This window comes from Prionailurus viverrinus, chromosome D3 (assembly GCF_022837055.1).
Source record: "Prionailurus viverrinus isolate Anna chromosome D3, UM_Priviv_1.0, whole genome shotgun sequence".
Classification (NCBI taxonomy): domain Eukaryota; kingdom Metazoa; phylum Chordata; class Mammalia; order Carnivora; family Felidae; genus Prionailurus; species Prionailurus viverrinus.
Window position 1 is genome coordinate 16,094,663 of NC_062572.1, and position 24,525 is coordinate 16,119,187.

General features: G+C 44.3%; 1 protein-coding gene across 1 annotated transcript in view; it reads left to right on the plus strand.

The window, feature by feature from the left end:
• Window positions 1-1,532: 1,532 nt before the first annotated feature.
• TMEM233 (transmembrane protein 233) overlaps window positions 1,533-24,525 on the plus strand; it is a 37,350-nt gene continuing 14,357 nt past the window's right edge. The window contains exon 1 of the mRNA XM_047828195.1: window positions 1,533-1,721. Coding sequence (XP_047684151.1) covers window positions 1,533-1,721 — 189 coding nt within the window. The remainder of the gene's footprint in view (window positions 1,722-24,525) is intronic.

Consider the following 24,525-nt stretch of genomic DNA (forward strand, 5'->3'; position numbering starts at 1 on the left):
GAGAAGGCACTATTTCATCTTTTATGTGTTCACCCAGCAAGCTATATAAAGCACATACTCAGTTCCAGGCACTGTGCCAGTGGTGATACAAAGATGAGCAAGATGGTCCCCTCTCTCAGTGAGTCTGTAGTCCAGTGAGGAAGGCAGATAATGAAATCAGTATGGCCCCATGAGAAGTGGAAGCATCCCAGATAATCAGTTCATGTTCTGAGAAAGCCAAGCAGATGATTAATACTTTTGATGTATTATGATGTGAGCAACTATTTTTGAAACCATACATAATAAAATTACTTGGCATTTCTCTGTGACCGGCCAGCTCAGAATATCTGGATTTTTGGTGAAATATTTTCACCAACGGATATTGGGTCTGGGATACTGCAGAAGGACTATATTTTGCAGAAATAGTTTCCTAATAATAACTAACATGTATTGAGCACTTAGATTCACCTGGTTTGAAATGCAACTTAACAGTGTTCACAAAGTCCCTTTGAGGGTCCCTATTACCCACTTTTTTCAGGTGAAGGAGTTGGAACCCAGTGAGGTGAAAGGACTTCCCTGAGGTGATTCAGCTCAAATGTGACAATTTCCCACCTCTGTCTGGATTTGGAGCCTCAGTTCTGGTCATAGCCCTTCCCATGAATTGCTTAGTGATGCAATTGCTATACTCATCTGGGTTCCGAAAGTGGACCCATCTCTCTTCTCCCCATCCCAGTTATCCACTTGAACTGTCTACACCAACCAGATCCACCTGCTTCTCCCTCCAGGGGCTCCATAGGTGGAGAAATGGAGAGGAGAGGATTCCTTGTTTGCACAATTGGGAAAAAGTCCAGGGCACACGGCACAGGGCAACTGGCACTGCTCTTCCATGCTACCGCTGCAGTCTCCAGAGGCCTCCTGTGCAGTGCCTGGAAGGTTGGGCCCAAAGTTTAGTACCTTGCTCCCAGACCACCTGTTGGGGAAGAGAAATTACTGGGGCTCAGTGTTCAGGGTCTGAGTACCAGAAGGGATTGGGTCAGGAAAAGCAAATTGTTAGTCAAGAGGAAGTAGGAACTCTGTGGCCACATGGATAAGGTTGCATTACCCTCCGTTACACTTAGTGTATTCAAATACAGCAGCTCGAAAAGATACCTGGTCCTCTTCAGACCGAAGGCGGGCCAGTTTGCACCTTAAAGGGCCTTCGCTCTCCCCTTCCCTGTGCCTCCTGCCATTCTGGACTCGGAGTGAGTCTGTGTGTCTGTCTGATGGTCTCTGGGTGTGTCTGCAAGAAGTGCCTTTCCCCTGTTACTCAGGCGGGCGGGCTCCCTCTCCTCCCCGCCGCCTCTCCTCACCCCCTTGCTCCCTCCCTCCCTCTTGTGCCGAGGTTCTTGGCCCCGGTCCCTCAGCCCAGGCGGAGGACGCCGGAGAAGTGAGGTCACGTCTCCCTCGAGCCCCGCGCCGCTGGCTTTTCAGAGCGTCGCCAGAGCGGGCGGCCAGAGTCCCAGACCACACCGACCGTGCGCTCCTCCGCCCTCCCTGTGCCACCAGCCTCGCCCATGTCTCAGTACAACGACCCCAGCGCAGACTTCAAGAGGGCTTTGGACAGCAGTCCCGAGGCCAACACCGAGGATGACAAGACCGAGGAGGACTTGCCCAGGCCCAAGAACTACCTGTGGCTCGCCATCGTCTCGTGTTTTTGCCCCGCGTACCCCATCAACATCGTGGCTTTCGTCTTCTCCATCATGGTGAGTGAGTTAGGACCTGGAGCAATCAGGGAGGGGAGACCTGGGCAGCGTTGCGCCAGTACTGGGGACCCAGCGCGCTCTCCACCGCTCCCTTACGCACTGCCCAGCGCACCCAGGGTTTTCCGTCCTCTGCGCCCCCTCCTTTTTCTCAGGCTCTCAAAACTCCGCCACCAACCACTAGCGCCTCCTCTGCGCTCCCTGGGGCGCTCAGAGCCCTGACCCAGCCTCTCCCAGGCCGGCTCTCCACGTCCTTCCAGCGCCCATGGTGGGTGCACTCTTTCCAACACGGGGAGTTCTTCCGTGGACTCTGCGGCTTCTTTCCCTGTCTCCTCTGACATCCCTGGGCACGGTGCGGCTCTTCTCAACCTGTTTTTCTGGAACCTCCAAGTGCGCCACCCGTGCGGGCAACAGCACGCCCCACTCTCTGCGCGCGCCGGTTCTACGGCCCGCTCCGTGCCGCGCCCGCGGCTCCCCCTCTCCAGCGCGTGGCACTCTTTTAGCACACAGTCTTTCTGGGGATCCCCAAGCGATTTCCGACGCCCTCTCCTCGACCCTGGTCCCGTGCTTTCTTAGGCACCCCTCTCCAGGCAACGGTTCCTTCTCGCTTCTTCCTACGCCAGCTCCCTCTCCTTGGCACTCTCCGCCACCACCCACCACCCACCATCCCGGCCCCCTCTCTCCAGCGGCCTGCACTCTCTCCAGGCCTTTCTTGAGCGCCCCCTCCGACATGAGCCCTCGCCTCTCTTTTACTCTTTCTGCGGCGCGCCTACCCTATCTCCGCCTCTCTTGGCGTCCCCCAACGGCTCCCTGGCACCCCTCCACCGCTCTGTCCCGGGGCGCTCCCAGGAATGCACTGGGGTACTCCTCGCGCCCTGTGCGCGCCCGCCTCCCGAACCGCGCGCCTCTCTCGCCCAGACGCTGCTGGTGGTCCAGTCTGCCCTCCCAGAGCTGGGCTCCGCGGCCCCCTTCAGCCCCGGTGGGAACTCCCGGGAGAAACCCACCAGGAGGGCGGCGAGCGTCCTCGAGGCCCTCGCCTTATTGACTGGAGCAGCTGGCCCGGGGGTGGCGGCGGGGTGAGGTTCCGACCGGCACTGTCCCGGGACAACCCTTGCAGCGAGCTCCCTCTCCCGCGGGTCCCTCGCCTGCAGCTGGGCGACCCAACTCCGCAGCCACAGACCGAGAGTGGGATTCAGCTCAGGAAGATTGAGCTGAAGATCCGCCCCCGTCCCCCACCAAGGCCGCCCGCACTCGCTTGGTGGGCACACACAAAGATTTCATCTGCACGCTCAGCCTGCTCTGTCCCAAACCCCGTTTGTCCGTTGTCTGCACCAGCATGCAAGCGGGCCGCCGCTGAAACTGACTGCCTGGTTTCAAACACGAGTTCCGACCACAGACTAAGCTGTAGGATCTCCGGAAATCGCTGCACCTCTCTTACCTTCCGCCTCTTTTTGTCTGTCAGATGGGAATAATCATAGCCATAATTTCTTGACGTTGCCGTATTAATGAGATGATTATAAAACGCTTGGAACAAGTGTCCAGCATGACGTTAATACTAGATCTTTACTCAGATGTCAGTGTTGAAAATCAAAATCCCCACAAGCTCTACTCCCCTTTCCCTGCTGTTTTCTGCCCAAAGCACTTCTCTTCCATCTGATACATTGTTTTACTTACTACTGTGCTTACTGTTTGTGTCCCTTCCTTAGAGTATAAGCCCTATGAGGGCAGGGGTATTTGCCAGTGTTGTTCACTGCTGTATCTTCAGCACCTAGAAGAGAATCTGGCAGGTGATGGATGCTCCATAAATACATGAAATGAATGCATGTGTGAGGGAATGAATGAATGAATGAATGAATGGTGTTAATGGATCATGATGTCTGCTCAACTCCTGCTGCCTTTTTCCCCACTGGAGCCAGGAAAACCATGGTATCAGGTTCCTCAGAACCAGCCAGCCAGTTTCCTCCCTTCCTTCCTCACCAGAGAGATATCCGGTCTTGGGTTTTCCGCAGCGAACTGGGGAGGATGCTGCAGCCAAATTCCCCAAGCAGCAGCAGACACTCTGGCTGGAATCGGTGCCCACACTCTATCCTGATTTATTAATGAATCAGCAGACAGTTCACCCCTTTCCCAGTGCCAATTATAAAACTGCCTGCAAAGGCTTTTTCCTTCATTGATCGGATATGAGCTAACACTCCAGCTGGTAGTGACAGGTTGGATACTAATGATGCCGCTTGGTGTGTCCTGGGGATAAGATTGGTACATGCTTTGAATGGAAACCTCTTTTTTTGAGCCCCTCCTCCCCATTCCCTCTCTCAAGACTTTTCCAGTAGTTTTATAGCAAGACACCACTCCAATGCCAGAAACCAGACACTGGAGTTGGGAATGTTGACCATGGGCAAGTTTCATACCTTCGCAAAGCCTTGGTTTCTTCATCTAGAAAATGGGAATTTGAGGGGCACTTGGATGGGTCAGTCGGTGAAGCATCTGACTTCCACTCAGGTCATGATCTCACGGTTTCTGAGTTGGAGCCCTGCATCAGGCTCTGTGCTGACAGCTCAGAGCCTGGGGCCTGCTTCGGATTCCATATCTCCTTCTCTCTGCCCCTCTCCTGCTTGCATTCTGTGTGTGTGTATGTCTCTCTCTCAAGAATAAACATTTAAAACAATTTATAAAAAAAAAAAAAAAGAAAGAAAATAGAAATTTGAAAAGCGTTTTAACTGGAGCAAAAGCATTATAAGGATGGAACAAGATAAAGCATGTCGAGCTCCCAGCATTGTGCTAGGTACATGCAATAATTTTCAGACAGATGGATAGATCTGGAGCCTGGAAACAACATATGTCACATATGAAGCCAAACAGAACATTAAATAAATGAAACCCAAATTCTAAAAAAGAGCTTCCCACACCCTCTCCATCGCACTCCCTCTGAGGTGCTTTCCCATTGAAACCATGTGGATCTGGGCTCGACACATTTCAAGATAAAGACTCCAAAGTCCAAAGAATAAAGAGGAAGAGGAAAGGTGTGCAGGAAGGAGGTGGCTGACCCACTTGGCCAGCTGTATGTTTCCCTAGGGTGTCTTGTGGGCTTCCATCTGGCTATTTCCAAGTCTGACTTATCCATAATTTGTGGTAAAGTCAGGCACACCGCTGCTGGGAGTGATGCCATTCCCCATGGAGGCACTCAAAAACTGTGGTGTCGCAGTGATGTGGGGGCACTACCAGCATTTGTTGGAAAGAGCTAAGAGTAGTCGCATCCTGCAATGCTGGAGTCTGTCACCCAATGAAAAACTGACCTACCCCAAATATCAACAACACCCCAATCAAGAAACACGGTAAAGATAATACAAAGTCACATGAATGTGAATGTATGAAAAATATTGATAAGGCTCAAAATAACTAGTTCCCAGAACTGTAGGAAGAACGGGCAAATCTCGAAACAATCGAGATTCTTTATTAAACCAAGCCTGAGAAGCATTCTATAAATTACCCAGTTGGAGATGTTGAGGGATAATAAAACTACTTTGAAAAATATACATTTGGAAGAACATTCTTCAAGCTGTGTGTGGGCATCTGTGATCTTTCCACCACTCCCATGTGGAGATAGGGAAGTCCTGGGAGTTGTGAGGCAGTCAGTGCCCTACAGGTGAGAATTGGTACAACATGGCTTGTTGTATCCAAACTTTGATGAGCCAAGCATTGCCAGGGGCAGAGACATAGACATCTTTGCTACTGCCTGCATTGAAAGTGCACTTAACCTGTACTCAATTTCAGGGACAGATGTCTCAAGAACTTCTCCCCAGCCTGAGCCACTTCTAGCCCAAATTGCACATTCGTAGGAATTTGAAAATGGCACCCCTTCTGCATACAGATGGAGCCCTGCATCAGGCCATATGGCTTGGAAAATGGAGCTTCAGGCTGGCTTTCAAGCCTCATTCCCCACGCTCCCATCCATCCCTGGGTATCTTTGTTTATTCCATCCAAAAGGAACTCCGTAACTTCCATACGGCTTCTGACTCTGGAGAAAGAATGTCTGTCTGTGCAACAAATATTTCTTGAGCATCTATTATGTGCCATGCTCGATTCCAGATGTCGATATACTCCTTTACCTCTGTCAAGCAGTAAATAAGATCAGCAAGATTTCTGTGCTCTTAGATGTAGAAGAAAGGTTCCAGGCAAATTGCAGGAGTGTTGGCAATTTCAGGTTGAGTTCACCATCTGTTGTTTGTGTGGCTGGAATTTGCTACCTGGCTCAAGAGACTGGAGTTGAATCCATGCTGAGCCTCCATACTTGATGAGTACGTGATACAGTCATTTGCACAGCTGAACCAATCTGGTCACTCTTAAGAGTGAATATGAAACAGCCAATGACATTTGACTGGGTGATATATAAGCCTTCTTTCAACAGAACTTCTCCCTCACACTTAGAGAACTTGTCTAGATACCAACCACTGAGGTTCAAATCCTTTTCTGCCATTTGCTACTTTTGTGATCTCATGCCACCGACTCAGTCCTTCTGAGGCTTGGTTTTCCAACCCTGGAAAATGGCCATTGTGATAGTACTTACCCAAGTACTGCTGTGAAGACTGGATGATAAAAGTTAAATGTTTTCATCCCAATGCCTAGGACACAGCTAGCATTCAATAAGTATCGATGATGATGATGATGATGATGATGATGATGATGATGATGGAGATGACGGTGTGTTAGGGATACAGCCATTGCCTTTTCAGTGGCAGTTTTTCTCTTTTTATTGAGACTAGAAAATTCAGTAAGAACAAAAGCAATGACAAGAAAACGTCACTGGAATAAATAACTGTTGCAGCCTAAAAGTAAATATTAATGCTAAACTGGAATGCATATGAATAAACAAGGAAGACTTTTGGTTAAGCACGGAATATTAAACATGCTTGCTCCCCTCCACTCCCTTCCAAAACCACTTAAAATGAAAGTAAGTGAATTTAAAAGGGCACAAACACCCAAGGACAAATTAGGAGAACAGGCGAAGAAATGAAAGAGGTGACAAAATCTTGGAACATGGAAAATGGCTAGCTGAACACTGACTGACTTTACAGAGTAGATAACACTGAAATCTGAATCCTGCAGAAGAAGAAGCCAACAAGAATAAAGTCAGTGTGCCCTAAAAAAAACTCTAGAAAGACTCAGAAATTGGAGGTACCCATTGAAGATATCACTTCTGAAGGTAGGAATTAAAAGTAGGGCCAAAGAGAGGAGGAATCTTTGAAAGTCTGTTTAAGAAGTCATTATTACCAGAGGTCATCTATCAGCCCATGCAGTAGGCACCTACTTCCTCAACAACCCTGACAAAAGATGGGAGATTTGCTCTCTGGTGAGATTAAACACAATGGCTCTAGACACCTGAGGTTACAGTTAAGACACCACGGAACAAGGAAGGCTCTAGCCCCTGTCCCCACTTAGTACCCCTACCCTGGCATCCAGGTAGGAGACTGGAGAACTTCTCTTCAAGAATGTGGCCATACCAAAAGAAAACAAACCTGCAGACACAAACATTTAGAAGTTCTCCAGAGAAATCATGGAACTGTCACCCAGTCATGCCAGGCCACCCACCCGTCGACAAGCCCCATCCTCACACACAAAACTTCCAAGAAGTTTTTCAGTGTCTCACTTCCAAATATGAACAGGCAGTCACAGATTATTGGACATGGGAGCAATTCTTCTGAGTTAAGAGACCTGTGGTTTACAGAAGAAATGAAGTGCAAGGAAATAAATAATGCCAAGAAGCGCAAGAAAACTTCAAGGACAGATGATGAGCATCCTCAGAGAAATAAGAAACTGGGTGGTAACCACAAAACAAGAATAGGTTGGGAAAAAAATAAATCAGAGAAGCAAAACAGAGAGCTTGGGACTTAAAAATATGAGGGTAGATTAAAAAAAAAAACCAGAAGGATTAGAAGTCAAAGTTGAGATAAACTCAAGGAAGTAATACAAAAATCAAAAAGATGGAAAAATGTGGCAGCAACTTAAATGTCCATCAACAGATGAATGGATAAATAAAAGGTGGTATACACATACAATGGAATATTTATTCAGCCTTTCAAGGAAAGGAAATTCTGATGCATGCTACAATATACCCCTTGAAGACGCTATGCTGAGTGAAATAAGCCAGCCACAAAAGGACGAATATTCCATGATCCCACTTACATGAGGTACATAGAGTAGTCACATTCATTGAGACAGAAAGGAGATGGTGGTTGTCAGTGGCTGCAGGCTAAGGGGAATGTGGAGTTATTGTTTCATGGATACAAAGTCTCAGTTTGGGAAGACAGGGAAAGTTCTGGGGAAGGGTGGTGGCCACCGCTGCCTAACAATGTGTATGTACTGAATGTCACCGAAATGTACACTTAGAAATAGTTAAGAGAGTAAATGTTATGTATATTTTGTCACAATAAAAAAAAAAATGAGGAAGGATATTTTCTCCCCCAAAGATGAAAATACTCAAGAAAATATAAGAAAATTTGAGAATCATTCCCAGAAATCCAACATCTAATCGGAAAGTTCCAAAAGCAAACAAAGAAAATTGAAGAGAGGAAATTATTAAATAAATGATTACATGAAAAATGTTCAGAACTGAATGCATGAGTTTCCAGATTGAAAGAGTCCCCTGATACCCAATAAAATGTGTACCAAAGCACATCATGGTGAAATTTCAGATATTTAAGGGTAAAATTTCTCCCCAATCCTACAAACTTTAGAAGAAGAAAAAGCATGCCATGTTTTCAGCAATGTTGAAAGTTAAACAGTGAAACAATGACTTCCAAATCCCGAAGGAAAATTGTTTCCAACCTCGATTTAGACCCATCCAAACAATTGGTCAAGGGAGAGAATAAAGATATTTCCAGACATTCAAGATCCCCCCCAAAAAAAACCCAAACAACAATAACAACAACAACAAAAACTATCTCCCATACATCATTTCTCAGAAAGCTATGGGAGGATGTGCTCCCCCAGCACAAAGCAGTAAATCAAGAAAGAGAAAGACACAGGATCCAGCAAAAAAAGATCCAACACAGAAAAGAGGCAAAGAGAAATCCTCCTCATAACAAGGCAATGGGTCTCATACACCCACAGAAGATTCAGTGGATAATGGATGGGTGGTCTGAAAGCCATTGTCAAAATCCATTATCTGGTCGTGGGCTGGCAGAGTAAGCTATAGCCCTGCCCCACGCCTGACCACATCTGCTCTAGAAGACAAGGTTTGTGGTCAAAGAGAAAGTAAATACCCGCAGGATGAAAAGCAAACCAAACTGACTGTTCTTTCCATCTGACCCAGGCTCCACCAGGGGCTGCTCATCCATCAAAGCTATGTTTCAAGCGGACTTCAATTAAATTTAGAGAGGAGATTGTGTGTGTGTGTGTGTGTGTGTGTGTGTGTGTGTGTGTGTGTGTATGGGACCAAGGCAGAACTTGGAAATAACAGATCTCTCAGTCCAGGCAGCTGACCCAGGAGATTTAACACTGTTCACAAGTTGGAGCTCTAAATACTGTAGCCAATAAGCTACAATAGACCCAATACTGGGTCTACTGCTACTGTAAGCTACTGTAGACCCAATAAGGCCTCTCAGTTTGGGTTCTCCCAACCCTCTCTAGCTCTTCCCACACGACTGTCAGCTGAGAAACGGGGTATTAATATTAAGAGACCCTTGTGATTTATTTCTTATGAATTCTGGCACATGAAGCTCTGAAGGGTAAAAAAACGGTTCCAGATGGTAAGAACCTTACCTGAAGTGTGGCATTGTTAGAAATTTCTGTTATAGATGCCTGCAGATTTTAGAGATATGCATGTCAGCCCAGCAGCCCCTGCTTTGTTTGTTACTATGTGGCAGAGGGTGGCCACTGACATTTGTTACTTGGGAATCTAGACGTTAAACTGCTGAGTCCTTTCAGTCCTAGGCTATTGGAGGTACAGACTACATCTATTTCAAGATGTTCATCTGTGTGCTCCTATAAAAGAAAACATTTTTTTTGCCTCTCTAAAAGAAAATACATTTTAAATACTATTTTAATTTACTGATAAAATGATATGACGATTGCATCATAACATAATATGGGAAATACAGATAAAACAAGATTGACTACTAATGGATGGCTTGTGAAGCTGGGTCATGGGAACATGATTTTTTTCATGTTTAAGAAAATTCTGTAAGAGCTGTTTTTTCTTCTTAAACGTTTATTCATTTTTGAGAGACAGAGAGAGACAGAGCATGAGCAGGGGAGGGGCACATAGAGAGAGGGAGACACAGAACCTGAAGCAGGCTCCAAGCTGTCAGCACAGAGCCGGACGCGGGGCTCGAACTCACAAACTGGGAGATCATGACCTGAGCCAAAGTCAGATGCTTAACTGACTGAGCTACCCAGGCGCCCCCATAACACCTTTTTTTTTTTTAAAGGAAAAAAAAAAGTAGTCCAACCAGAGCCTATTTCCCAAAGTCATCAAACACTGCCCAGATAACAATAGCAGCTATTAAATGAGTCAGCAAAACAGGCCATGGTTGAGGGGCAGTTTGTCATTAATAAGCAAATTATTTCTGACTTATAACGTATGAATTTTAATGATGACTTCGGAGGAAACTTGTGAAGAATCATCAAGGGGAGACCAAGCAGGAGGACTCACCTCCCACGCGAGTGCTTCCCAAATCTCAAGCACTTGAGGATCTTGTTAAAATGCAGATTTTACTCCTCTTTCAAAACTCAGCTGGAAAATCACCTCTTCCATGAGGGCCTTTTTGATTGTCCTTCTCCCTCACCCTAGGCTGTGCCCACTATACTTGGAATAGATTTCTCTCAGGGCACTTTTATTTCTTCACACCAATTTGTGCACGTGTGCCCCTTGAGCTCACCTAGCACAATGCAGAGCACATCGTCAATAAGTAACATTTATTTGATAAATGAATGAATGAACTGGATGAATGAATGGCTACAGAGGCCTAAGTTTGTTCCTACCTTTATCTCTGAGGATGCTCCTTGCTTCTGAGCTATGTTCTGCATTTCTGCCACAACTTTTTTGAAAAACATCCAGGAGATCTACTAGGCTAATGCCATGATTCACCGAGAGGCTGGCCAATGCTTGGTTCCCAACGATAACTTTCCTGGCTGGTCTGGAGCTCACCAGCATCCTCACACTGCAGACCAGTGGGTCCACACTTAGAAACTGGTCTCTATCCTCAACTTGCTAGTCCATGGGACGACTCTCTTCAGTTCAGAGCCACTCATCCAGAAATGCGATGCCTTCAAAACACGAGCCTGAACATATCTGAAAACCTCCAGTTATGCTGGCATTAGGTTCGTATCTCAAAACTACAAGGTCAACAATTAAGCCAGACTTCCCAGAACCATGCTTCTTGGACAACTGGTTCTGCCCAATGTTAACAAGTTTTACCAAAAAAGGGGCGGGGAGGGGGTTATGAAATTGGGAGGTCAAATGCTAAGTTTAGCAAAAGTAAACTGTTTCCTTTTCTTCAGGGTTTCTCAGAATGTGTAGCCAACACTGTGCCTTGTGGCTCTTCAGTGGCAGAGTTAACAGAGGGCATAATTTGCTTAACATGTAGCCCAGGACCCTTTGATCCTAAAGCTAATACGCCACAAAGCACACTTTGGGAAATACTGTTCTTAATGATACAGGTTCTCACTCTTAACGGACTGAGCCATTGTTGATACGGAAGTGTTCCATCCCTAACATTCTTGTCTTGTACGCCCACCTCTCCCCACTTTCTTCCAACAGAGGTGTTTTTAGTGGGTCTCCCTCCCCAAACTTCTGCTGATGTTCTTTCTCCCTCATTCTCTCTTCTCCCGTAGGTGAAATTCAGAAATTCGTCTTTCTGTTTCCTTTACTCTTCATGTGTCCTATTCTCCCAAACTGAAGGAGGCCTTCTATATTTAACTCCCTCCTCTGATAATTTCATTTGTTCTTTGTTCTGGACAATTTTGGTAGTGTGGTATCTCGCCATTATCATCATCATCATCATCATCACCATCATCTTATTTGTCCATATGTCTTTACTTCTCAAAGCATTTTCATATGGACACAACTTCACTTTCTCCTCACAAAATCCCAGCAAGGATATGCAAGAAAGCCGTTTGCCCCATTTATCCACGAGGAAGCAAGGCTCAGAAAGGTAACACTAAGTAACATATGGAATTGATGAATCCCTACATTGTACACCTGAAACTAATATAACACTGTATACTAATTACACTGGAATCTTTTTTTAAAAAAGGAAAGAAAGATGACACGAGTGGGCAAAATCAAACATGATGGTCCTTGCCCCATGGAGTTTATAATCTAGCCTCTTGAAGGATTATAATCAGGTGGCTATGCCTCGCTCTTTGATAGGAATGCAGCTTTGATGTTCTGAAAGCTTTCCCTTTTAATAGACTTGCCCCATCAATAAAAGAAGCATCATATAATACTCTCAATCAAGCCTGGCAGAATTCCTCTCTAGCTTTTTGGTTTTAATGACAGACGGGCAAAAGGACAATTCTCACTTGTCCTTGAAGATATTTATGGAGAGAAACAGCCCAGAAGCACGAGAAGGAGACAGACAAGCATGAATGAATGAAGGGTGCTGACAAGGAAATGTGCCTTGTGATCTACAAGCCCCATCTCTAAATTTCCAGCACTACCTCTAGGCACGGAAACTTAGGAGCAAGCAAAATCTAAATGAGAAATCTGAAAGTCATCTGAAAACTCACATTATTACTAAAGGACCCACACCCATCAAGCTATTTTGATGGAGCCTGCTACTGAGGAGTTGGGGATCTAAGACAATGCTGATCTATATAAAGAGTTCTTATGCCCGAACGAAAGTATCTGAGACTATGTTCAGGCATTGATGTAAGTCTATACAGGTATGTGAGTCTGTGTGTGTGTGTGTGTAAGAGAGAGACAGAGAGACAGAGACAGAGAGATAGAGAGAGATACATACACAAAGAGAGACAGAGAAAGGGAGGTAACTTCACTTCCCACTGGCCAAATATGTACTAGAGATACAGGGATGGTGAAGATGAGAATGGGCTTGTAAGAGAGAAGACGTGTCTCGAAGGAAAGGGAACACGTTCCAAAACTGGGATTTCAGTACTGGCAACCCGACACATCAAACAATAACAAAAATTTCAAATGCCGTACTGTTTTCCATAGAGAAGCCCACTTTTTTGTTCTGTCTCTCAACTGCACAGAGGTCACCTGATGCTCCTGAGGTACGTTCTTCATGCTTTTGAAGGACACGTGGCTCATAATGCCTTCCCTTGAGCCACACTATCTCCTAGGTATCTACCAACGAAAGTAAATGGACACTGGCCAGAACACCTCCAATACTTCAACATCCCATGAGCCCCAAAAAAGTCCCTTCCATATTTGTGCTTGATTGTGACGAAGTCCAAAGCCCATTTTCAATGAGAAGGAAAACAGAAGAGGCAGGGGTATTGCAAATAGACATCTGTATGACCAAAGACAGAGAGAGCCTGGGTCATTAGCCTTCTCCTCCAGTTATGGTGTCCCTGACCCCTGACACTATGGTAGGAAGCTGGCTGGGTGGCACTTAGCCCTGAACTTCAAAGGGAAAAGCTGGAAAAAGGAATTCAGTTGAGGGAAGAGAGCTTTAAGCCAACACAAAGAAACGTCACTTGAGTATGCCTGGTCCCCTCAGAGAAGACACCACAGCACTTAGGAACCCTCTGGCCACTTTTTCAAGGGTAGAAAGCAAGGAGCAGGCGTTCTCCCACGTTCATTCACTCATTCAACAATTCATGAACACTTACTATGTGCCAGACATTATGGTGACCCTGTAGATAAACGTCAGCTTTACACAGCTAAACTTTTGGGCATCTGTGAGCTAGCTGGTTCTCAGTGAGTAGAAGCAGCCCACATGTTGGGTCAGTGAATTAGCCTCTCTTCTTCCCCCAAGAGTTCTGAACTTGTTAAGAAATAAGATACAGGAAACAAATAGATGATCTGTTTGTTCATTCCAAAGTGATCTACTCTGCCCCCAAATTGAGCCAACCTACACCTACCCTAAACTCTGTGGGCAGCACAGAACAACCACAGCCTTCCTCTGCTTGTTGAATGGACAGTCAAGGTCTTGGCTCTCTGAGAACTTGTCTTAGTGGGGGAAGACAGACTATACACAAGTTAGCACATAAACAAGATCATTTCAGAGAGTGGTAAATGCTGTAAAGAGAATATACAAGAAGTATGAGAGAGAAGGACTAGTGGGAGCAGGTGGTGGAGAAGAGATTCTACTTTAGAAAGTGTGGTTGGCAAAGGCTGAAGGATGAAAATAAGCCAGTCATGGCAAGATCTGAGCAGAACCAGGAAGTGCAAAGGCCCAGGGGTAGAAAAAGCATGGTGTGTTCCAGGGACATATGCTACGACATCTATGTCATCCACTGAAAATGGACCCAACTCCCCCAGGAAGGAATCCCAGAATTGGTCACCAAATAGAAAGCTAGGGCTTCTGTTATCTGATGAGGTGTCACACAAGAGCTCTTCACAGATCATTACTTTGCCCAGGCCTCAAGCCAACCTGCTCCCACATTTAGGACCAATTTTTGGTTTACTTTTACTTCAATTCATTCTAAACTAGAACAATCACTCAGAATTAATCTGGTCACTGAAGAAGTAAGATCTATTTCTGTCTGGGTCTCAGTTTCCCTAGGCATTAATGGCCTGTGAGTGTGAATACAGCAGACATTAATAAACAATAGCCCAGGGGCGCCTGGGTAGCTCAGTCGGTTAGGCAACTGACTTCGGCTCCAGTCATGACTTCATCTTGGGTCATGATATCCCAGTTTGTGAGTTCAAGCCCCATACCGGGCTCTGTGCTGACAGCTCAGAGCCTGGAGCCTGCTTCGGATTCTGTGTCTCCCCTTCTCTCTGCCCCTCCCCTGCTCACGTTCTGTCTCTGTCTCTCAATAATAAATAAATGTTAAAAAAAATAAAGAACAAACAAACACAGCCCAGGCTTCATTGGTTCTTGGCCCTCCCTGCTAAGTCACCTCCCACAAATTTCCTTTCTGTATTTCTGAGAGGTGCTTCTCACATTCTCACACAAAACTGCAATGTGGTAACGGTTAACTCGTGCTGTTTCCAGCAGACATTGGGGTAACAGTCATATACCCTCAAGCTGCTTCTCAGCCCTGACATCATCTCTTGCCTGACACTACCAATTCTCTGGCCTCCACCATTTGGTCCACTGGAGCCCTCAAGATACAAAAGCCCTGTCACCAGGCCTTGCTTCTTAAAAAAAAAAAAAAAAAAAAAAAAAAAAAAGTATACAACTCAAGTGATTTCTATTCTACTCACAAAGTTGTGCAATCATTACCACTATTTAAATCCAATAAATTTTCATCACCCCTCAAAGAAATCCCATAATCATTAGAAATCACTTGTCACACCTCTTTCCCCAAACCCCTAACCTACTGTCCGTATCCATGGATTTACCTATTCTAGATATTTCGTATAAATGGAATCATACGGGGGCGCCTGAGTGGCTCAGTCGGTTAACCGTCCAACTCGATTTTGGCTCCGTTCGAGCCCACATCAGGCTCTGGGCTGACAACGCGGAGCCTGCTGGGGATTCTCTCAGCCCTCCTCTTTGCCCCACCCCCCCACCCCTCCCCTGCACATGCACCTGTGCACGCTCTGTCTCTTTCAAAATAAATGAATACCTCTTTAAAAATAATAAAGATAAATGGAATCATGCATTATATGATCTTTTACGACTGTCTTCTTTCACTTAGCCTAACGTTTTCAAGGTTCATCCATGTTTCAGCATGTCAGTCCTTCTTTTTAAAGGTAAATAATATTTCATTGTATGATAAGACCATATTTTGTTTTTCCATTCAGTTGTTGATAGACTTTTGAGTTGACTCCATTTTTTGGCTATCCTAAATAACATTCCATGAAGGTGCATGGACAAGTTTTTGTGTATGCATGTTTCCACTTCTCTCTGGTGAGAAGTATATACTTCGGAGTGTAAGTGTGGAGTCATAGAGTAACTCTATAGCGACTCTGAGAAACTGTCAGACTGTTTGCAAAGCAGCTATGCCATTTTACATTTTCACGCAGGAGGGTTCCAGTGTCTCCACATCCTCAGTAAAACCTGTCATTGTTTGTCTTTTTATTCCAGTCACCCTCCTGGGTATCTTGTGGTTTAGATTTGCAGCTCCCTAATGACTAACGATAGTGAGCATCTTCCCATGTGCTTATTGGCCATCTGTACATCTTGTTTGGAGAAATGTCTATTCAGATCCTTTCCCCAGGTCCTTTGTCCAATTTTAATTGTTTGTTTGAATTGTTGTTTGTTTACTATTGTTGAGTTGTAAGAGTTCTTTATATATTCTGGATGCAAGTCCCTTATCCCATATGTAATCTGCAATACTGTCTCCTCTGTAGTGGGTTGTCTGGTCCTTGTTTCTTTCACTTGCCTTGTGACCATTGGGGGGTCTATGTGTTGCAAAGTTTTCAATGAAACGACTTTTTTTTTTTTTTTTTTTTTTTGCTCGGAGCCTCTCTCTCGTTTACTCCCCAACAAGAACTGGCAACAGATTCAAAGGCAGACACTTGTGGTTCAGGCTCTACAGTCAACTCCTAGGTTCGAATCCCAGCCCGACCCCTTCATCTAACTTCTCTGAGCCTCGGTTTTCCCACCTATTCAACGGGAATGTTAATGCGGATCTCTCCGCATTGTTTTCAAGATGAAATGAGGTAATACCAGGCCCTTCACGCTCATTATTTCAATTAAGCCTCACAACCAGCCTGTGCTGTGGACATTATCACCCCGATTTTACAAGTGAGGAAAACAGACTCAGAGCCATCCACACAAGGCCTTATTTTCCTTTGAGTTCAGCTACTACCCTATTAAAGATCCAAACATCTATTGTAAATATTGTCTGTAATAAAATGAGGCATAGCACAATTCACATACACATATACAAGGACTGGGGTGGTGGGGTCCATTTAAGTGAAAAACTGTCAGTGACTCTGGCTTCTGAAGTGAAAGCAGCTGAAATCCCTTCATAAGCATTTGACCTCAAGCCAAAAATTCCCCATTCTGGTCATTCAGACAGCAAACCCATGTCTGCTATCCTAAGGCAGAAGCCCACGCTTCGGGACTCTGACACAGAAGTTAGATGACTCAGTTTACCCTCTGTTCTGCCAGTACCAAAATGACTGGTTACCTTGGTCAGAAAGTTAAGTTAACCAACTGCTTCATTACAGTGTTTGGTTGCATTGTTTGTGTTATTTGTTTGCTTTTCTGTCAACCTGACCTAGTCGAAGAGAGTTAAGGAAATATTGTGTCCGGTCCTCCATCAGACACTGGAAAAGAATAATGAGGGGCGCCTGGGTGGCTCAGTCGGTTGGCGTCCGACTTCAGCTCAGGTCACGATCTCACAGACCGTGAGTTCGAGCCCCGCGTCGGGCTCTGGGCTGATGGCTCAGAGCCTGGAGCCTGCTTCCGATTCTGTGTCTCCCTCTCTCTCTGCCCCTCCCCTGTTCATGCTCTGTCTCTCTCTGTCTCAAAAATAAATAAATGTTAAAAAAAAAAAAATTAAAAAAAAAAAAAAAAGAATAATGAGTAAAAAGAGACATGGCGCCCACCCTCATGGGGCTCACGGTCAGATGGTGGAGTCAAACGCTCAATGAGTCAATAAGCAACAGAGTAAAATAACTGAGTCACTTAGATGCCATGAAGGAAAGAGACGAGGGCTGACTCAGCGTGTAGGTCAGGGGACCTAGTGAAGACGGAGTGACCTGACCCAAGAAGGCCGCCCTGAGGAAGCAGACATGAAAGCTGAGACGGGAAGAATGAGCAGGCACTGGCCACATGAGACATCAAGGGAAGAGGGCTCCCAGCAGAAGAAATGACCAGGACAAAGACCAGGGGGCCGGAAAAAGGAAGGTGGGGAGCAAGGAGGAAGGTTCCAAGTGGGGCTGGTGAGGCAGGCGGATGTCAGACCCTGCAGGGCTCGGAAGACCATGATTAAGAATGTGCATCTGTTCCAGGGCCATGGGGAGCCAAGGATGTGTTTCCAGCCAAGGCCACTCGGCACTCCCATCCCATCCCCCCATACAAGTGACTTACGCTCTCTTCTCTTACGCATTATCAGACATCAAGAGCCTTCCAAAAAAGCTGCTTCCCACTGTGGTGTCACTGGCTGCTGGGGCTTCTCTGCTTACCTGTCCCAGGTAACAGAAATGTGCCTTCTATGCCCTACCAAGGGGGAAGACACCTCTTGGTTTTTATGAGGTCTTTTTTTCTTAACAGTAGGCATAATCCTAAGAGGCCGCATTTGGGCAAGGGGAATATAAAGCATACTAAATAAAAGTAGAGCATATTAAATAAAGTATATTTAATAGCTCATTTGTTTTCATCTTTGTCAATCGGCATACGGCAAAATAATAATAACATCAATGTAATAGCTAATACTTACCAACTGACACGCTATTTCTCAAGCGCTGCTCGAAGCACTGCATGTGTATTAACTCATTTAATCCATAAGGACCAGGAAACCAAAATATAAACAAACAAACAACTGACAATGTCTTTCATGGCTATTATTTTGTGTTTGGGGGCTAATTCTGTTTGAGGGTGAACGTGGGATTTCTGAGCACGTTTGGTGATAGACAAGAACAAAGAAAATGAAAAATTTTTAAAAATCTTTGACAGGGAGATCCGTAGCACAGATTGGAGATATATTTGCCCTGTTTTGTTTTTTTTTACATCAGTGGCCAAGTTTTTATTAAATTAGAATCAAGTCAGCTACCTGAAGCCAGGTTATCAACAGTGTATTGAATCAAGCTCATAGGTTTTTGTGGACATAATGGCGTAGTTATTGTAAGAGCTTTGTCAGTTAACTTATGGTCATTTGCTTAAGTCTGTAGCCCCCTTAGAAAGTTGTCTTTAAACGTGGAAACATTATTTGCTTCCTTGTCTCTGAGTCTCAGTTTTCTCACCTGTAAAATGGGGCATGAAATTTTTCACCCCATGAGGGTCACTGTGAAGATTCAATTATGTGATGGCATAAACGGTCAGTCCAGGGTCTGACATAAAATAGATACCTCGTGAATATTAACTATTATTTTACCATAATTCATTATTATTATAACTAACCTGGCCTCTGGTTTACCTCCAGCCTCTTCTCTCTCTCCTTCCCCCTCCTTCCTTCACACTTACATTTCAGTCACACTGGGTTTTCTTGAGTACCTTCAACAAGAAAACTATTTCCTACCCCTGGACCTTTGCATGTGCTGTTTCCCCTTCCAGGCTTCTTCTTCCCCCACCCTCTTTTTGTAGGCCTGGCCCCTTCTCAAATCTTCACACGTCAGCCTACTGCCCCACCTCAGCAAAAGCTCCCTCCCTATACCCCATTTTTCTTGCCTCAGTAAGATTCTGTAATCATCATATTAGCCTGTTTACTTATTTTCAGTCTCCACCAGAATGTGAGCTCCATGTGGGTGGGGAGCACTGTCTGGCATATAGTTGGTGCTCAACAAATAGCTTTTGAATGGATGGATGGATGTCCATCTACAACAGTGGTTCTCAACTCTTCCTAGAATAACCTGGGAAGCTTACAATAAGGTAAGCTGGAGTCCCAGTGCCAGAGACCTTGATTCAATTGCTCTGGGAGGGGGCTTGGGCAGAGGAATCTGTGAAGTCCCTTCAGGTAATTCTAAGGTCAGCTGGGGGCTGGGAACCACCAACATAGGAGAATTTAAAAAGCATGACTTTGAAGAGTTGCATCTCAGGCCTGCACAGCAGTTACCCCATAGGTGACACCATCTCATCTGGGATCATGCAGAATGTGTCAAGAGTTCTGCTCTAAGACCAGAGAGAAAGGACAAAGTGCTTTCCATATTTGTCTGGCTCAGGACAGTCGATCAGTTTTACCGTTTGATGTAAGGTGTCACAAATGTCTAGAACGTTGGCTCCCCTGGTGTTCAACTCCAGTTAGCAAAATTTATGGAGTTATACTGAGTCTCTCCTTCTTGCAAATGTGGACGCCAGGAGTCGTCTGAACCTTCTGACAGGCAGCCAGGAGTCCTGGCTGTGCAGCCTCACGACACAGTCTTGCTGGTCCCTGCTACGGTTTTTTTGAAGTTGGGCCTAGAAACAGTCACCCTCAATTCTGGTTCCTGACCAACTTTCCTTCCGTGGGTATTTGAGGATCAGGTGTCCATCCAGGGAAGGGATGTATAAATAAGCCTGAAATAACTTGATGCAGTGACTGTGACATCATTAGTATTTACTACAGGAGAAAGGAACTTGCCCATGTTTCTATCAAAGTGTGACCTTTGCCGGCTCGAGGCAGCTGACCAAGACCCGGATGCTGTCCTTAGGTTTTATAATAACTATTCCGTTCTCCCAGCATAAGCCCAAGCTTGGACAACAGAGAAAATGCCCTGCTGGGGACTCTCAAGAGCCTTATAAAATGTGCGGTGAGGACTTCTTTGCTCTACATCCTGAGAAAGTTTCATTTGCCTCACGGAGGAAAATAAAAACTGGAAGGAAACTAAAAGTCCTTCTTTTCAACATAATTTTCATGGTGAACAGAGATGACACCTTACCACCCAGCACCTGAAAATAAGGGTGGTTGGTTTAGGGAATCATGAGGTCTACAGCTCAGAAAGGAACCCCGGGCAACATCCCAGCACCACATACACAAGTTAGAAGACAACAGACACAGACACAGGGGAAGGATATAATATGAGAGAATTTCTTTGAGTGTGGACACTCCAATCTACGTGAGACAAAACTTCACAGAACTACACACAGAGCGAAACAACAAAAACAACAAAATAACGAACCAAAACAAACAAAAACATCTCAGTTGATAGTATCATGCCAATGTCAGTTTCCTGGTTTTAACAAAGTGCTATGGTTACGTAAGATATCATCATTAGGAGAAGCTTGGTGAAGCATTTTGAGAACTCTTGGTACTATCTATAGTTTGCAACTTCTTATGAGCTTCAATCTATATCAAAATAGAAGTTATAATTTGGGGGAAAATGGACTAGAATAAACTAGGGGAAAATTTTGCAATATATGTAACAGGTTAAGGTATATCATCTGCTGTGCTATTCAGTACAGTTGCCATTAGCCACATGTGACTATAGAGTATTTGAAATATGGGGCACCAAAGCTTTTAATGATATTATTTTGGATGTGTTGGGTTAAATCAAATATATATTATTAACTTCACCTATTTATTTTTAATTTTTTAATGTGGCTACTAGAAAATTCTAAGTTACATATGTGGCTCCCATTATATTTCTATTGCACAGTGGTGATCTGTAATATATAAAAAGTTCTCACAAATCAATAAGCAAAAGACAAACCAATAGAAAACTGGATAAAGGATATAAGTACAAAATTCATCAAGAATAAATACAGGTGACCAATAAACATTTATTCATATAACAAGTATTTATTGATCTCCTATGTTTCAGGCACTGTATTGGTCACCAGAGAGAGGTTCTTTTTTTAACGATTTTTTTTTAAGTTTATTTATTTTGAGAGAGAAAAAGAGAGGCAGAGAGAGAATCCAAGCAGGCTCTGCACCATCAGCGCAGAGCCTGATGCAGGGCTCAAACTCACAAACCATGAGATCACAACCTGAGCCAAAGTCAAGAGTTGGGCACTTAATCGGCTGAGCCACCCAGGCGCCCCCAGAGAGGGTTTTAAATACACTGTTCTTAGAAAGTTTCTCTAAGAAGGTGACATTTGAGCAGAGGTCTGAAGGACATAAAGATAGCTCTACCTCACCATTAAACCAAAGAAATGTTATTTGGAGATTCTTTTTCACCTATCAGAGTGGCAAAAAAAAAAAAAAAAAAAAAGATAAACAAGGTTGGCAAGGACGTGAGGAACAGGGCACTTAAATACTGTTAGTGGTGGTGTAAATTTGTCTAGCCTTTTTTTTGCAGGGCAATTTGACTCTGTCTTCTCCAAACGTAACCACAGCTACCTTTTGATTCAGCAGTTCCATTCCTAGGAATCCATCCTAACTAAGGAGAGGCTCAAACGCACACAAAACTCTACGAATAAGGATGTCTACTAAAGCATATTAAGTAATTGCAACAACCTTTAAGTAACTGAAATGTCTATGGGTGAGGTGCAACCATGTAAGTGACAAAGCCACTAAAAAGAATGAGACAACTACAATGACAATTTTTCTGTAAGTTTGAAGCTATTTGAAAACAAAAAGTTACCTAAAAACAACAACAAAAAGTGCCATGACAAATTAAGATATTCCCCCCAAGGATGTAAGGATAATGCAACATTAGGAAATTCATCAATATAACTCACTATTTTTAAATCATGCCTGGAGAAAGAAAACAAGAATGAGACAGACCCAGAAGCACTAGCTTGGAAAGGTGCAGACCCTATATTAGTGGGAAAATGCAAGTTGCAGAACAGGATAGTATAATATCATTCATATTTTTGGAATAAAGAGAAAACAGACAAACTCTGTGTGTGTGTGTGTGTGTACACACAGACTTTTATGTACATTATTAAAGTTAATTTCACCGATTTATTCTTATTTTTTTAATGTGGCAACTAGAAAACTTAAAATTACATATGAGGCTCCCATTATATTCCTATTGCACAATGTGGATCTACAATATGTAAAAAGTTCCCACAAATCAATAAGAAAAAGGCAAACTAATAGAAAACTGGACTAATGATAGAAGCATAAAATTCATCAAGAAGAACTACATTTGACCAACAAACATTCACATACACACATCCACACTTTACCAAACTAGCTGTGTGACTCTGGGCAAATCACTTTAACTTCTCTGCGCCTCAACTTTCCCATTAGTAATATGGAAACAATAAAGCATCTACCTCACAGGCCTGTTATGAGGACAAATGAGATAATCCTAGAAAAATACTTAACACAGTGCCTAGCATACATAAATGCTCAATCAGTGTTACCTGTTATCATTATTATTTTGTCAAAGAAAGACTGAGAGGCCAAAACATTTAGAAAAGAAAAAAATTCACTTGGAAAGAAACGCAAGGGAGTCCACCTTCAAAAGGACCAGCTAGCCCAATAAAAAGCACAACACAAGTATTTAAAGAAAACAACTGCGAAACTGTCAAGGTAACCAAGTTTTACAATAATCTGTTCACGATTTAAAAATAAACAAATAAACAAAGCAAAATAGTATCTTTCTCAAGAGATTACAATATCCACAAAAGTGTGACCTCCATTTGGGCACCAACATCTCAAAAGATGGAGATGAAGTTGTCTTTGCCAAGATTTATGGGAAATACTCAAGGTTTCAATATTGGAGGGATGTAGGCTCGACAGACGGACCCTGTATTCTTGGTTTATCTCAGGGTACAAATTGCTATTTTTTTATCTTGACTGATAGACACGAGGTACTTAGTCATAATGGAAGCAAGAGAAAGTGTTAGCTTTCCTTTCATATTATTCGTAGGCAGGGGGTGGGAGGTGGGCTGAGCAGGGGGGGGGGGGGGGGAGGCGGTGGATCTAGAAGCAAATGCACCAGACTGCAAACAATGGTTATCCCTGGGAAACAGGATGAGGAAAAGAACTTACTATTTACTGGCTGTTTCTGTAGCATTTGAATGCTTTACGTGTTCACAAATTACATTTGTAATCTGTAAAGGAACTAATAAGATCATATAAATGTTAACTATCTAAGTCATCCCCTGTTTCTTTCTAGTTCTTCCACAGCAGATGGGATAGTTTGCTTTCTAAGCTTTTCAGAAAAAGATTTATAAACCACGCATTTTCTCTACAACCCATCTCCACCTCTTCAGTCCATAGCATCTGCCAGGAGACCCTTAGTATGCAATTCCAAATTGGGAGACACAAAGAATGACAGCCAATGAATGGGGGAGGGAGGAACTAATTCCTTCTCACTTCATTATTAGATCTCCACCTTGAACCCCGAGATTCCCAACCAGTGAGGTCCTTCAGAGTGAAATCTGGGAGTTCTAAAGCTGCCACGCTCATCTCTCCATATCCTAACATTTACCCAGCAGATATGCCATAGACAGCCCCTTCCTCAAGGACCAGAGGAGGAAACAGATTCATAAGAGAACTCATGGCTGGGGTGGGGAGGGGGGGGGCAGTGGAAGGAGAATCCATAGCTAATACTGAAAGAGGCTTTCAACTGTCTTTCAAGCCAACCAAGGCCTCAATTCTAGACGACTCAGCACCTCCCTTAGGAGCCCCGGCAACATGGTGGTTTGCAAAGAGGAGGGTCACATACAAGATGCCAGAGTGGCAGCAGGTGATGAAGGTTGAACAAGACTCACTCATGGCTTGCACCCAAATCTCCCTCGGCCAGGTCACCAGCCTGGCTCTGCTGACCTGTAGCAAACAACTCATGTGGCTCGGGAAGCTTCCATTGCTCAGGGGCAATGCACAGATATATAGATGTACCCCTCAGTATGGCACAGGCTTACTGTTCTTCCCACTTGAGAACATGGAACTGGTGTTTTCATCCAAACAGCCAGGAGTTGACAATATTCGGGGAGGGAGGAGTCTCCCTATATTTTCCCTCTGATTACATCAACACCAGTGCGTTGCCCTAACTAAGTGCATCTCAGAACTCGGTTTTCCAAAGCAACACAACAGGATAGTGATCAATTTAAGAGCATTTTGAATGTGCGTAATTTTACATTGGATTGCAAAAAAACATAATTTTAAAAAAATGAACTGGACTGTGGGGTCTAACATTCTACACATTGACTTTGATCTGAAGACTATAAAACAAAGTTCCTGGGGTGCC